The sequence below is a fragment of the Erinaceus europaeus genome, chromosome 18 (genome assembly GCF_950295315.1).
Source record: "Erinaceus europaeus chromosome 18, mEriEur2.1, whole genome shotgun sequence".
In the NCBI taxonomy this organism is placed as follows: Eukaryota; Metazoa; Chordata; class Mammalia; order Eulipotyphla; family Erinaceidae; genus Erinaceus; species Erinaceus europaeus.
Genome location: NC_080179.1, coordinates 35,819,059 through 35,832,500, shown reverse-complemented (window position 1 = coordinate 35,832,500; position 13,442 = coordinate 35,819,059). Strand labels below are relative to the sequence as shown.

At 40.3% G+C, this 13,442-nt stretch overlaps 1 protein-coding gene across 3 annotated transcripts in view; it reads right to left on the bottom strand.

Annotated features, from left to right (window-relative positions):
* CYTIP (cytohesin 1 interacting protein) overlaps positions 1-13,442 on the bottom strand; it is a 76,195-nt gene that overhangs the window by 33,476 nt on the left and 29,277 nt on the right. For 2 of the 3 annotated variants that reach the window (XM_060177907.1, XM_016188648.2), the window contains one exon: positions 6,967-7,128. In XM_060177907.1, coding sequence (XP_060033890.1) covers positions 6,967-7,122 — 156 coding nt within the window. In that variant the 5' untranslated portion in view covers positions 7,123-7,128. Of the gene's footprint in view, positions 1-6,966; positions 7,141-13,442 lie in introns of those variants that run through there. The other variant, XM_007524299.3, reaches the window with a different exon arrangement.

The window sequence follows — 13,442 nt, the reverse complement described above, 5'->3', positions numbered from 1 at the left end:
TGTAATGCACTGAGTCCCAGCAATAATCCTAGAGGCAAAAAGGTAAATAAATAAAAGTAAAATAAAATCATTAAAGTAGACAGGACAAATCCAAGATATGTGTAGAGGGGGAAAAATCCTTGCCTTCTTCTTACTAACCTTGCTATAAACCAAACTGACTAGCCAAAAATGAAAATCTTTGCTGTAAACCAAATGAGATATGTAGAAGACATCCTACTGTTGTGGACCAGCTGGTTTGGTTGTCACACTGAAACACACAAGACAATCAGCGAACGTCCAGTTAGAAATTGGTTTCCAGTATGGATTAGCATTGACACTACAGGGGAGTACCAGAGACCCAAGAGAGGCTTGAATGCCTTGGTATCTCTCCCTGTGTCTGAGGCAACAACATGTTGAAATCAATCAGACACCATCAAATTCTCTCCCAGTCTTGGCACAAAGCCTCACTTGTTCACGATTGGGGCTATCAGACTCAGGCTGTGTGGAGAGCTCTCCTCAGGGGTCACACCAGACTATCTGCTCACATGATAGGTCAGCAGAGGAGCAATTACAGAAGCCAGAACTCCCACCTCCTGCTCCCCCTAAACAACCTTGATCCATACTCCCTGCAGGGGAGAAGTGATAGGATGAAGCTCTGAATTCCAGCTCTATCAGCACCCAGAGACAGAGAGAGCAGGAAAAGGAGAGGGACACATGGAGGTAATAATGTTGTCATGAGTGGCTGGGGGGGGGGAATTGGATCAGGAGAAAAAGGGGCAACTTTGTATAAATGTAGATATATAGTTGTAGAGATGTTGGTTGGCCCATGTCTACAACCTTAGGTTACTGTGGTGGATTGCAGTGAGGAGAGTGAAGATTCAGAGCTCTGGTGGTGGGAATGGTGTGGATTTAAACCCCTGTTGACATGTAGTTCTGTAAAATAAAGTAAAATAGTGTGTCAATGGTTTCAGCAAAGAAGTCACACTTCCAGAAAGTCTCCTGGCAGGCTTGTCTCTAGAAGGAGCAGGCCCACCTAGGGGCTCACCAGCAGCTTCTCCGACCCCAGACCACTCTTTGGTGAGTGGGTGGCTTTTATCAAGGTGCACCTAAGGCACCAGCACTCCTGAATGAAGAACTTGCGTGCAGAGAGCGCCATATGTTGGCAACAGCTGTCTTTTATTACACATTATCTAATATGAGAAATCTAGGCCTGAAGACTTGGCAGTTCTGCCAGTGACATATTCAATTAGGACTCTGCTGAACAGACAGAGCTCCTTAACCCCTTGCTAGCCACTAGGAGGAAGATACCTCCTTTGGGGCAACTTAATCCCCCAGCCACACCTTACTTTGAGTCAGATGATTTAAAATCTTACATATTCATATTCAAAATGAAGTCTTTGCTGCAGTGCATCAATTCACAGCATCCCTCCTAAGGGGAGCCCAACATCAAAAGCTTCAGAGGGCTGCAGAAGGGAGCTCAAAATACAATGCTACTTGTGGTTACCTCCTGGCCAGCAATGGGCACTCATTTCCTGAAAGTGTTGGGGAGGTGGCAGGGCAAGATGCTTCTGCAAAGATGATTTCTGTTGTTGTTGTTCCTTTCAAAAGTCTTTTCAGTACTCTGCCTCACTTTGCCTTGTTTTCCCTGAATTCAACAGTTTTATTAGTGATTTAGTTGTGATTAACAAGATTGTAAGATCATAGGAGTACAATTTCACACAGTTCCCACCACCAGAGTTCCATGTCCCCTCCTCTCCACTGGCCAATTCCCTAGTCTTTATCCTGCTGGGAATATGGATCCAAATTCTCTATGAGGCACAGAAGGTGGGAGTTCTCCTTCTGTAACTAGTTCAGGTCAGGGATAGCTGGCTCTCTACTTGACTGGGACTATCTGCACCATTCTAAGATTCAGTGTAACCATGAAGCTGGATTTAAACTAAGTTCCCAACTTATAAGTAAGTGCCCTAAATTAATCTGCAGAGAATGTTACAGCTTCCCAGTGAGGCATGCCTGTGAGGTTTTAAGAAAGCTCTTTCTCAAGATTAAGTGCTATTAACTCCTAGCATACCATGATATAGATAAGAGAATACATCCACATTCTCTGGTGGCCTGGACATAGGTCACAGGGTAATACACACAGACCCTGGACTGTGCACATGGCCTGCATTCCAACCCCAGTATCACTGGGGCACTAGAGCTAGCACCAGGGGAGCTCCATGGGTGGTGGAGTAGCCCTGGCCAACTTGCCTCCCTATCTCAAAGAAGAAAAAAGGAGGGAGAGGGGGAGGGGAAAGAAAGGAAAGGGGAGGGGAGGGGAAAGAAAGGGAAGGGAAGGGAAGGGAAGGGAAGGGAAGGGAAGGGAAGGGAAGGGAAGGGAAGGGAAGGGGAGGAAGGAGGGGGTGGAGGGGGAGGAAGGGAGGAAGGAAATAAGGAAGGAAGGAAGGAAGGAAAGAAAGAAAGAAAGAAAGAAAGAAAGAAAGAAAGAAAGAAAGAAAGGAAGAAAGAAAGAAAGAAAGAAAGAAAGAAAGAAAGAAAGAAAGAAAGAAAGAAAGAAAGAAAGAAAAGCATGGGACCATGGAGGCAGCTCAGCAGTATTTTGCAGACATGAGGCCAAGGGCTTATTCTGCAGTTCTGCATTAAAACACATGTTATTCTACAATAATATTAATATAGTTTCTAGCCATAAGTATTTACTAATTTTTTCAAATTATCTCATTACAGTTATTCTGAACTGTTACAGCCTAACTTGTGGTTTTGGTACCAAATAGGTGTACGATCTGAAAAAATTAGTCCAGCACAGAGTTCACAGCTGAGATGCCTGTGTTATAGAGTTGGGAGCACATTACTTCCTATCTCAACACTGAAGGGAAATGGCTTTTCCAGAAGTCACCTACTTAATAATAATCCAGCAACTAAAAGGACTGGCAGGGATAGTGTGGGGAGACCCTAGCTCACATTCAGCCTTCTCACCTGCTTATCACCTACCTCCCCTGCCTTCTCACTATACCCTGGAGAAAACTGCTTTATTTTTATGAATTTACTTTTTATTATCACCAGGGTTATTGCTGGGGCTCAGTGCCAGCACTGAGTCCACAGCTCTAGGCAGCTATCCCCCCCCCACCTTTTTTTTTTCTATTTTATTTGATATGACAAAGAGAAATGGTGAGGGAAGAGGAGACAGAGAGAGATGGAGAAAGAGAGACACCTGCAGCCCTGCTTCCCCTGTGCACCACTTATGTGTGTAGCTGGGGGTGCCACAACACTGCCCTGGAAAGACTGCTTTTCAGTAGTCACCTGCTCCCCTGATGGAGGGGCAGAAAGCCACTGTAACTACTCCTTTGACAGAAGTGTGTTCATAAAGATGCACTTACCTTCCTGCAGTGTCCCACCATACAGCTATTTTTCCTAAAACTACACCCAGCAGCAGGAGCTATACTGAGGAGTCTGACACCTCCTACAAATACAGGTATCAAGACAGTACACACACAAGGAAATCTATTTTAAACAACTCAGTGTAAACACCCAGAGGACTTTGGAGAGTAATCTGAAACTTCATACTAAACAGATCAGCTTGGCAGAAACTAGAGCCCACAATAATGAGAAGTGTGAATTCTTGACGTCATCCACAAAGTGTTGAAAATAACAGTGGGCAGAGAAACACCTGCTTGTGTGGTTGCTTTACAGGGATCTTGTTGCCTGCAGTTCAGCTGTTGCCGAAGGGGACTATTCTCTAAAAAGCAGTTCAGGTGATTGAACATACATCTGGCAACTTCTGAATGGTTGGGATAAGCTTCCATCAGGTCTCATTGACAATTATGGTATCCAATGTGTATATCCAGTGCAAGAGGTTGTTTGATTTTCTTAAATTAATTTTCACAGCAGTAAGGAAAAGTCATGGAGAAGAATCCAAGAAAAAGAAAGAAGGCAAAAAATATGAAAAATTTTAAGTTAATTGTTATAGAAATGTGTGCATATGGTGGTCCAGGAGGTTGTGCAGTGGGTAAATCACTGGACTCTCAAACATGAGGTCCTGAGTTCAGTCCCCAGCAGCACATGTGCCAGAGTGATGCCTGGTTCTCTCTCTGTCTCTCTCTGTCTCCCTGTCTCTGTCTCTGTCTCTCTCTCTCTCTCTCTCTCTCTCTCTTCCTATCCTTCTCATTACAAAAGAAAGGAAAATGGGAAAGAAAAAGAGAGAGGGAGGGAGGGTGGAAGGAATAAAGAAAGGAAGGAGGGAAGAAATGTGTGTACATGCATGCTACCTACAGACACAAACATGCCCACTTTATGTCTGAGTCTCTCATAATCTTTCATAAACACAGTCCCTTCTGATAACTGCTCTCAGCACATGCTATAGTCACTTGATCTTACAGCTAGAAGTGACTCCTCCACCTTTATTACCTTTATATTCATGTCTTTTAGGCGCCCTCCACTCACTTCTTTACTCTTTCTCCAGCTACTGTGAAAGCTGGCTCCTTAGCACAAGTTCCTCCACCTTAACTCACACAACACATTTCTAGAACAATATTATTTTCTTTATCAGTGATTTAATCATGTTTAACAGAATTGTTAGATAACAGGCAGAACTCCACACAGGTTTCACCACTGGGAATCCCTGTCTCATCTCCTCCAATGGGAGCTTCCCTATCATCTTTTTAAAATTTCTTTTGGAGAGGGATAAATATTTTACAGTCAACAGTGAAATACAATAGTTTGTACATGAGTAACATTTTCCAGTTTTCCACACAATAATACAACCCTCACTAGGTCCTCTGCCATCCTGTTCCAGGACCTGAACCCTCCCCACCCAGCCCAGGATCTTTTATTTTAGTGCAATACACCCTATTCTCTTAACACATTCAGTGGCTCCCTGTGCTGGTCAAACTACTGCTTCCTTTGGAGAAGTGCCCAACTGTGATATATATATATATATATATATATATATATATATATATATATATATATATATATATCCTTCTCTTAACTCCACACTCACCTCCCACATGACCGCTGAGACCTTCTGGCAAAAAACTGTTCTTACCTAAACAAATGTTGCAGGCCCTAGAGCTGTGTTTTTCCATGGTCCTTATTCCTTACTTGAGAATGCCCTTCAATATTTGGAATATCTGTCCTTCATGGCTGTATTTTAAAACGAACATGTATGGAAGTAGGGTGTTTATGCTGTTTTTCCTCGTATGGAGGCTATTCTCTTCCTGTTGAGTTGTAAACCTTCAGGGGCAGGAAATATGACCTTTCTATCTTCTTACTATCCCCATAAACACACACACACACACACACACACACACACACACAGAGCACTCTATGTCTGAAAACTGAACAAAGTATTTGATACTTCTCACACAGTTATTTCACTTCAGATAGAGAGTACATTGATAGATTTGTTTGATGCAATAGCATTAAATTTAATGTCATAAAAGCACTTAGGGATATGAGAGACCAGAAAAACCAAACTATAGTAAATTATGCTCTTATATTCACTGTAAAATTAACAAGAAATCAATAGTATACATCGCTGAAAACTATCATGATTCTTCCACTGTGCTATAACTTTTTAAACTAAGAAGCTAAAGAGGATCACTTGATATACTAGCAAGATGTCCGTTAAAAGTCTGCAGGTCTGCAGGTGTTTCTCTTGCTCTCCCCTGTCTATCTCCCCATCCTCTCTCAATTTCTCTCTGTTCTAATAAAAAAAAATTAGGAAAAAAAAGATAAAGAAAAACTGGCTGGTGGGGGTGGTGGATTCCTAGTGGCAGCACTGAGCCTCAGCAATAACCCAGGGGGCAATAAAAAAGTCCTGTTTCAAAGTAATTCTATTTTCTGTAGAAGCATTATATCACAATTTACATGTGCATATTATAATAAGCTATATTACAATAACAACAAAAAACTAAAATATTTTTTTCAAATGTGTAAATTGTAGAAATTCAAAATAAAGTAAGTTGGGCTTAAAATGCTCCAAGTGTCTTTTTATCTCTAGGGAAATAGTTTGCAATACAAGTAAAAGCTAATAGCACAGTAACTGAGCAGATCTGACCTGTCAACCAGACTGCTAGTAACTACAAGTCTGCCACACATAATGTGCAGCAAAGCCTCATCTTATGGTGGTTCATCACTATCTCCATTTTAGAAAAAAGACTGAATCTTAGAGAGGCAAGTGACTTGCTCAAGGCCCCACACTGTCACTATCTGACCAAGCTGGCACACATTTATCAATACACCTAAGTGATCAATAGGAAGAACTGTGTGCCTGTCACCCAGAGCTGAAGAGAATTTACCCCAGCCAACAAAATGTTTCTTGAATAAGTTCTCTCAACTAATTTTAAGCTGAAATAGTCACCAAAAACTGTGAGTGATCCAGGAAAGAAGGGAGAGGGGGAGGGTGACCCAGAGAGAAAGGAGAGACACAGAGAAGAATGTAATGAATAAATCTCCAACGGTTTGTGTCTATGTAAAGCATCTTTAAGTTTGAAGCACTTAATGATTTTCATTTTGTCTGAACAACTCCTAAAATGAGCAATTACAGAACTTCCACCTTCTGTACCCCATAAAGATCTTTGATCCATGCTCCCAGGGGGATAAAGAATAGGGAAGCTTCCAATAGAGGGGATGGGACAGAAAACTCTGGTGGTGGGAACTGTGTGGAATTGTACCCCTCTTGTCCTACATTCGTGCCAATAACTATTAAATCAATTTTTTAAAAAGAAGGCAGAAGAAGTGAATGACAAAAAAATGAACAAAAGTAATTTCATTTAAACTTTGTCTTAGGAAGAATAATCTCCAGGTAGTCTTAATTTATTAATGAGCTACCACACTTTCTGGGCTCCTGGCTCCCTTTCTCACCCATACTCCTAGTTACAAATCCCTTGAAGATTCTTTAGCATATACAGTAAGATAGATGTCACCACAGTGCTCTCACAGAGGATGTGAACACACTGATAAAAGTACCAAATAGTAAACTAGTAAGCACACCTGCTTCCGAGACCGAGGTAGAGTAGCCACAGTGTCTGCTAACATTTGGATCCTCCTGTTGTCATCCATGGGAAGAACACCTGTAATCATCGGGTAGGAGCTGAAAGCTGGGCCCACACTGACATCCACCACGTTGTCATTGCTGGTCCGCTGCATGAGTCTCTGTAGAGACATTGTGAGTAAAGGCTACAGCAGCTAGCACATGGCTGAGCAGCCTCGGGTACAGGAACCAAATAGCATGACACCCCCCCTCCCCCGGTCACGTAATCAGAAGTAGCAAAGCAGAAAGAACCCATGTGACTTCTGTGGTTTGAGGTTCTTGCTACACAAACTCTATTTTGCAGTTATTCCCATTTCTTTGGACTTTTCTCTAAGCCCCTGGGAGAACCTTAAGCCAGTTTTCAGTATTTTTTTTAATTGACTTTTCTCCTCCTTCAAAGCCAAAACTCTTGTGCTTTCATGTGCTACAGAAAATTTTGTTTAAAATACCATCTGCCTTTTCTTTTGCTTCCTTTTTTTTTAGAAAAAAAAACACCCCCCAAGTTCTGCCATGTGTTGCCAGTCCCCCTGCTTATGTAGTCTGAGCAGTGCCATGTGGAAGTCAGGACACGTGGACAGATAGTCCCTGTGAACATAAGCAAGTATTACGAGGTCTGTTCACAGTGTTCTCTCCTGAAGTCCTGGTTGTGCACATCTCAAGGTACACTTGTGCTCACTGATATTAAAAAACAAAACAAAGCAAAACAAAAAAACATTTAATCTGCTGCTTGGACTATAACTGCTCAACATTCCTGTGGTTTTCCCTCTACTTTACCCTGACTAACTTTACCCATCATCTTCCCTGAGGAGAGAAGATCAGCATATGTGGAAAACAGACACATACACACACACACACACACACACACACACAAACACGGGGAGAGAGAGAGAGACATACACAAAATCAGACATATACACAGACTCATATTCAGAGACATACACAGAGAGACACACAGAGTAGACACACATACATAAACATAACATGGTGGACACATTTTATATTGGATTATACATTATACAACCAGTTCTCTCCAGAGAGGTGAAATGGTGAACCAGGAAGGTAAGTGAGCGTATCACAAGTAAATTGCCAATTGGTTGTGTGTGTGTGTGTGTATGTGTGTGTGTGTGTGTGTGTGTGCTGACAGGAAGTCCTCAAGATCACAGACTTTGTGAATGGTGTGAGTAAAAGACTAGCTTCTGAGGGAGCTAAGAAGGAAGAACCAAAACAAAAATGGAAGAAAAAAAATTTAAATGACACAAAAATCAATTGATTTTCAGTCATTTTGAAGACAATTAGTGGTAATTTTAAAAGCTAGAAACTCCTTGAAGTAAAATAAAAGTCAAGGAGAATTCAACTCAAACAGAATTTGGCAAATGTAAATACACAGACAGCAAAATCTTCTGTATTAACAGTGCTTCAATAGATGGAGTCAATTATTTTGTTTGTGTGTGTGTGTTTGTTTGTTACCAGGTGTATTGCTGGGGCTCAGTGCTTGTAAAATCACTTGGTGATCAGTTTTCAGTTTTTTTTCTTTTTTATGTTATTTTGATAGAAAGTTAAACATAAATAGATAAAGGAGAAATATAGAGAAACCAGCAGCACTGCTTAATGGCTCTTGAAGCTTCTTCTCCAAGAGCAGACCTGAGGCTTAAACCTAGGTCCTTGTACATGGGGACTTGTGTGCTCTACTGGGAGTTCCACCACCCAGCCCCCACAAAAAAAAATTTAAACACCATCACACCAACATTTGTGACCACTGAAATAGATTACAACATAAATTAAATGGCATTTCAAAAAAGCATAAAACTCTAAATCACAAATTATAAATGCATATATGCCTCAGGAGTCACAGGGAAAATAAATATAACATTATATAAACCGCATAACAAACATAAGTGGTAGAGATAATTTTTCAACTGAAAAGTATGACACAAATAAGAATGAACATTGGCAGAGATTCTGTGAGAAATTATATGGAGAGTCATCTTCTGGAGGTGGGGCTACAGAGCAGCAACAGTTGTGACTCTCTCCTCTCCCGAGTCAACTAGGAATACCAAAGGAGACCACCTGGGACCACAACAAGGAAGGTCTGGAAGGACTTCAGGAACCCACCAAACCACAGGTGAGTGCAAACATGTGTGTATCATGGACGGGGAGAGCCTTAGGAGAGATTGAGCTGCTGGAAACAGTCCATCAGTTTACCAATTGAGACACCATCTCCAGTCTGTTTCACCAACAAAAAGAAAGCTGAAGGAAGGAGAGTACTCCCATAACATTGCTACTGCCTTCAGAGGCTGGAGCAGCAGGGAGGAGGCCCTGTCCTGAAATTTGTGAACAAAGAACTGACCAGGAAATACAGGAGAAGAGCTACACCTCAGTGGCCTAGCAGTGGGACGGTATAGTGGGAGCCTTTCCATATTTTTCTCCTGATAACATGATGAATAATTGCCTCAGAACCTACAGACTACAAATAGGACTTGTTTAGAAACTCACAGGTCCCACCAGTGCTGTCCAGTTTGGCAGAGAAGCTGAACTGAGCCTAGAGCTTTGGATCCTTGGAGTGTGAGAGTCTTTGCATAACCACTGTTTTATCTCTGCTTTACCCTGCTTTATCTCTTGATGAGGAGTGAGGGATTCAGCTAAGAAGCCTACTTAGAGTTTAAAAGCCCTGAGGCTCCCATAGCCTACAGGTAAAAAAAAAAAAAAAAAAAAAAAAACACCTCTGTGCTCCAACTCAGGTATTGAAATAATATTGAAACAACTGTTAATTTCCATAACTGTGAACTCTTTAAGCACCTTACTTAGACACAGGTCAATCCAGGCAAGAGTGATAAGTAATTTGAAAAGTACTGAGAGAGGGACCTCATAACATACTATATAGAAGAGTTAAACCAACAAGAAGAAATATTGGAGAAATAAACCAGGTCAAGAGTCCAGCTAAAAGCTCCCCAAAGGTTGAAGCACAAAATAATGAGATCAACATCCAAACACTAGTTAAGGAAATACTCACAGGAGTGAGTAAAGAGTTTGAAAGAATTGTCATCAGAAATGCAGAAACAACAAATGAGACTCTGGAAGAAAACACTAATTATCTCAAGGTCATTAGAAAGCTGAAAGCTTAAATATCTAAGCTAAGAACACAACTAGCTGAACAAGGTAAAACTGTATCAGAACAGGGTAACAAAATAGATGAACTGCAGAAAACAGTAGAGGGGAGAGAGAATAGAATCAATGAGGCTGAAGAAAGAATTAGCAAGATTGAGGATGAATTAGAGACAACTAAAAAAGAAGGAAGAGATCTCAAAAAGAGATTAAGAGATACTGAAAACAACAACAGAGACCTATAGGATGACTTCAAAAGAAATAATATACTCATTACTTGCTTACCAGAGGAATAAAAGAGGGAGGGGAAGAAAGCATTCTTCAGGACATAATAGCTGAGAAGTTCTCTAGGCTAGAAAACATCAAAGACATAAAGGTTCAAGAAGCCCAGAGGGTCCCAAACAGAATTAACCCAGACTTAAAGACACTAAGACAGACCATATTTAGAATGGAAAGGAATAAGGATAAAGAAAAGATTCTGAAGGCTGCAAGAGAAAAAAAAAAAAAAGAGTCACCTATAGAGGAAAACCCATAAGATTAGCAGCAGACTTCTCCACACAAACACTACAGGCCAGAAGAGAATGGCAAGAGATCTATTGAGTGTTCAATGAGAAAGGCTTTCAACCAAACTACTGTATCCTGCTAGACTGTCATTCAGACTAGATGGAGGCATAAAAACCTTCTCAGACAAGCAACAGTTGAAAGAAATAGGTTTAATCATTGATATCAATAAATCTCAATGGTCTGAATTCACCTATTAAAAGCCACAAAGTAGGAATATGGATTAGGAAATACAACCCAACAATATGCTGCCTACAGGAAACCCACCTAATTCAACAAGAAAAACACAGACTCAAAGGGAAAGGATAGAAAGCTATCATACAAGCTAATGGCCCACAAAAAGGTCAGGAACAGCTATTCTCATATCTGACATGATAGACTTTAAAATAAATAAAATTTAAAAAGATAGTGATGGACATTATTTAATGCTCAGAAAATCAGTCAATCAAGAGGACTTAACAATTACTAACATCTATGCACTCAATGAGAAGCCATCTAAACACCTCAGACATCTACTGAAAGAGCTACAGCAATACAGCAACACAGTCATAGTAGGGGACTTCAATATCCCACTCTCTCATCTTGACAGATCATCCACGCAGAAAATCAATAAAGAAATGAGGGAGTTAAGTGAGGAGATAGACAAACTAGAACTATTGGATATTTTCAGAGTCATTCATCCAAAGAAACTGGAATACACATTTTAGTCAAGTCCACATGGGTGATTCTCAAGGATAGACCATATGTTAGGCCACAAAGACAGCATCAACACATTCAAATGGTGTTGAAAAAAAATGGATTGAAACATGCAGAAGAATGAAACTGAACCACTATATTTCACCAAACACAAAAGTAAATTCCGAGTGGGTCAAGGACTTGAATGTTAGACCAGAAACTATCAGATACTTCAAGGAAAATATTGACAGAACTCTTTTCTGCATAAATTCTAAAGACATCTTCAATGAAACAAATGCAGTTTCAAAGAAGTTAAGGCAAGCATAAACCTATGGGACTATATAAAATTAAAAATCTTCTGCACAATAAAAGAAAACACTACCCAAACAAAGAAACCTCTCATAGAATGGGAGAAGATCTTTACATGCCATACATCAGACAAGAGGCTAATAACCAAAATATATAAAGAGCTTGCCAAACTCAATAACAAGAAAATAAATAACCCCATCCAAAAATGGGGAGAAGACATGAACAGAATGTTCACCACAGAAGAGATCCAAAAAGCCCTGAAACACATGAAAAAATGCTCCAAAACTTTGATTGTCAGATAAAGGTAAATAAAGACAATAATGAGATACCACTTCATTTCTGTGAGAATGTAGCAGCAACAAATACTGGTAGCAGCAACAAATACTGGAGAGGTTGTGGTGTCAAAGGAACCCTCCTGCACTGATGGTGGGAATGTAAATGGGACCAACCCCTGTGGAGTGGAGTTTGTAGAACTCTCAGAAGGCTAGAAATGGACCTACTCTATGATCCTGCAATTCCTCTCCTGGGGATATATCCTAAGGAACCCAACACAATCATCCAAAAATATCTGTGTACACCCATGTTCTTAGCAGCACAATTTGTAATAGACAACAGATGAGTGGCTGAGCAAGTTGTGGTCTATATACACAATGGAATACTACTCAGCTATATAAAAATGGTGACCCCACCATGTTCAGCCCAACTTGCATGGAGCTTTAAGAAATCATGTTAAGTGAAATAAGGTAGAAACAGAAGGATGAATATGGGATGATCTCACTCTCAGGCAGAAGTTGAAAAACAAGATCAGAAGAGAAATCACAAGTCGAATCTGAAATGGAGTTGTTGTATTGCACTGAAATAAAAGACTCTGAGGTTGGTGCAAGGGAGAGTACATGTCTAAAAAGGATGACCGAGGACCTAGTGAGGGTTGTATTGTTATGCCGAAAACTGAGAAATGGTATACATGTACAAACTATTATATTTAGTGTAGAATTGAAAACATTAATCCCCCAATAAAGAATTTAAGAAAAAAAGAAATTATATGGTGAATCCTTCAAAAACTGAATTGAAAAGGTGGAGGTAGATACCATAATGGTTATGGAAAAAGGCTCTAGTGCCTGAGGTTCCAAAGTCCCTGGTTAAGTCCTCCAATACTAAATTGATCAGTGCTCGAGGTAAAAAAAAAAAAAAAAAAAAAAAATATATATATATATATATATATATATATATATCTCACAACCCAGAAACACCAATACTCAGTATTTACTCAAAGACTATGAAAGCATTGCTGTGAGAGATAGACACTTACTATGTTCACCATGGCATTATTCATAGCAGCCAGGGCCTGGAAACAACCTAAATGCCCACAGATGACCAAATGGAGAAGCTGTGGTATAGATACAAGTAGGATACTCTCGGTTATTTGTAAATGTGAACACTTATCTTTGCATGAAGGGAATTTGAAATGATCATACCCAGAGAAGTACCAGAAGGAAGGCAAAAACATTAGTGAATCATAGTGGAGATACTAGGGTGAGGATGATGTGATCGCTGACAGAAGGGGAGGGATTCCAGGCATTCAGTAGAATCCAGCTGGACGGTACAAATGGCACAAGAACTTGGGTGCTGAGTATGCTGAGATACATGTATCCACAAAACTTATCTAACACTGCAAGTGTACTGCGAGGCAGTGAATTTTAAAAAAAAATATTTATTTATTTACTTTTGTTGCCCTTGTTTTTTATTGTTGTTTTAGTTATTGTTGTTACTGATGTCGTCATTGTTGGAT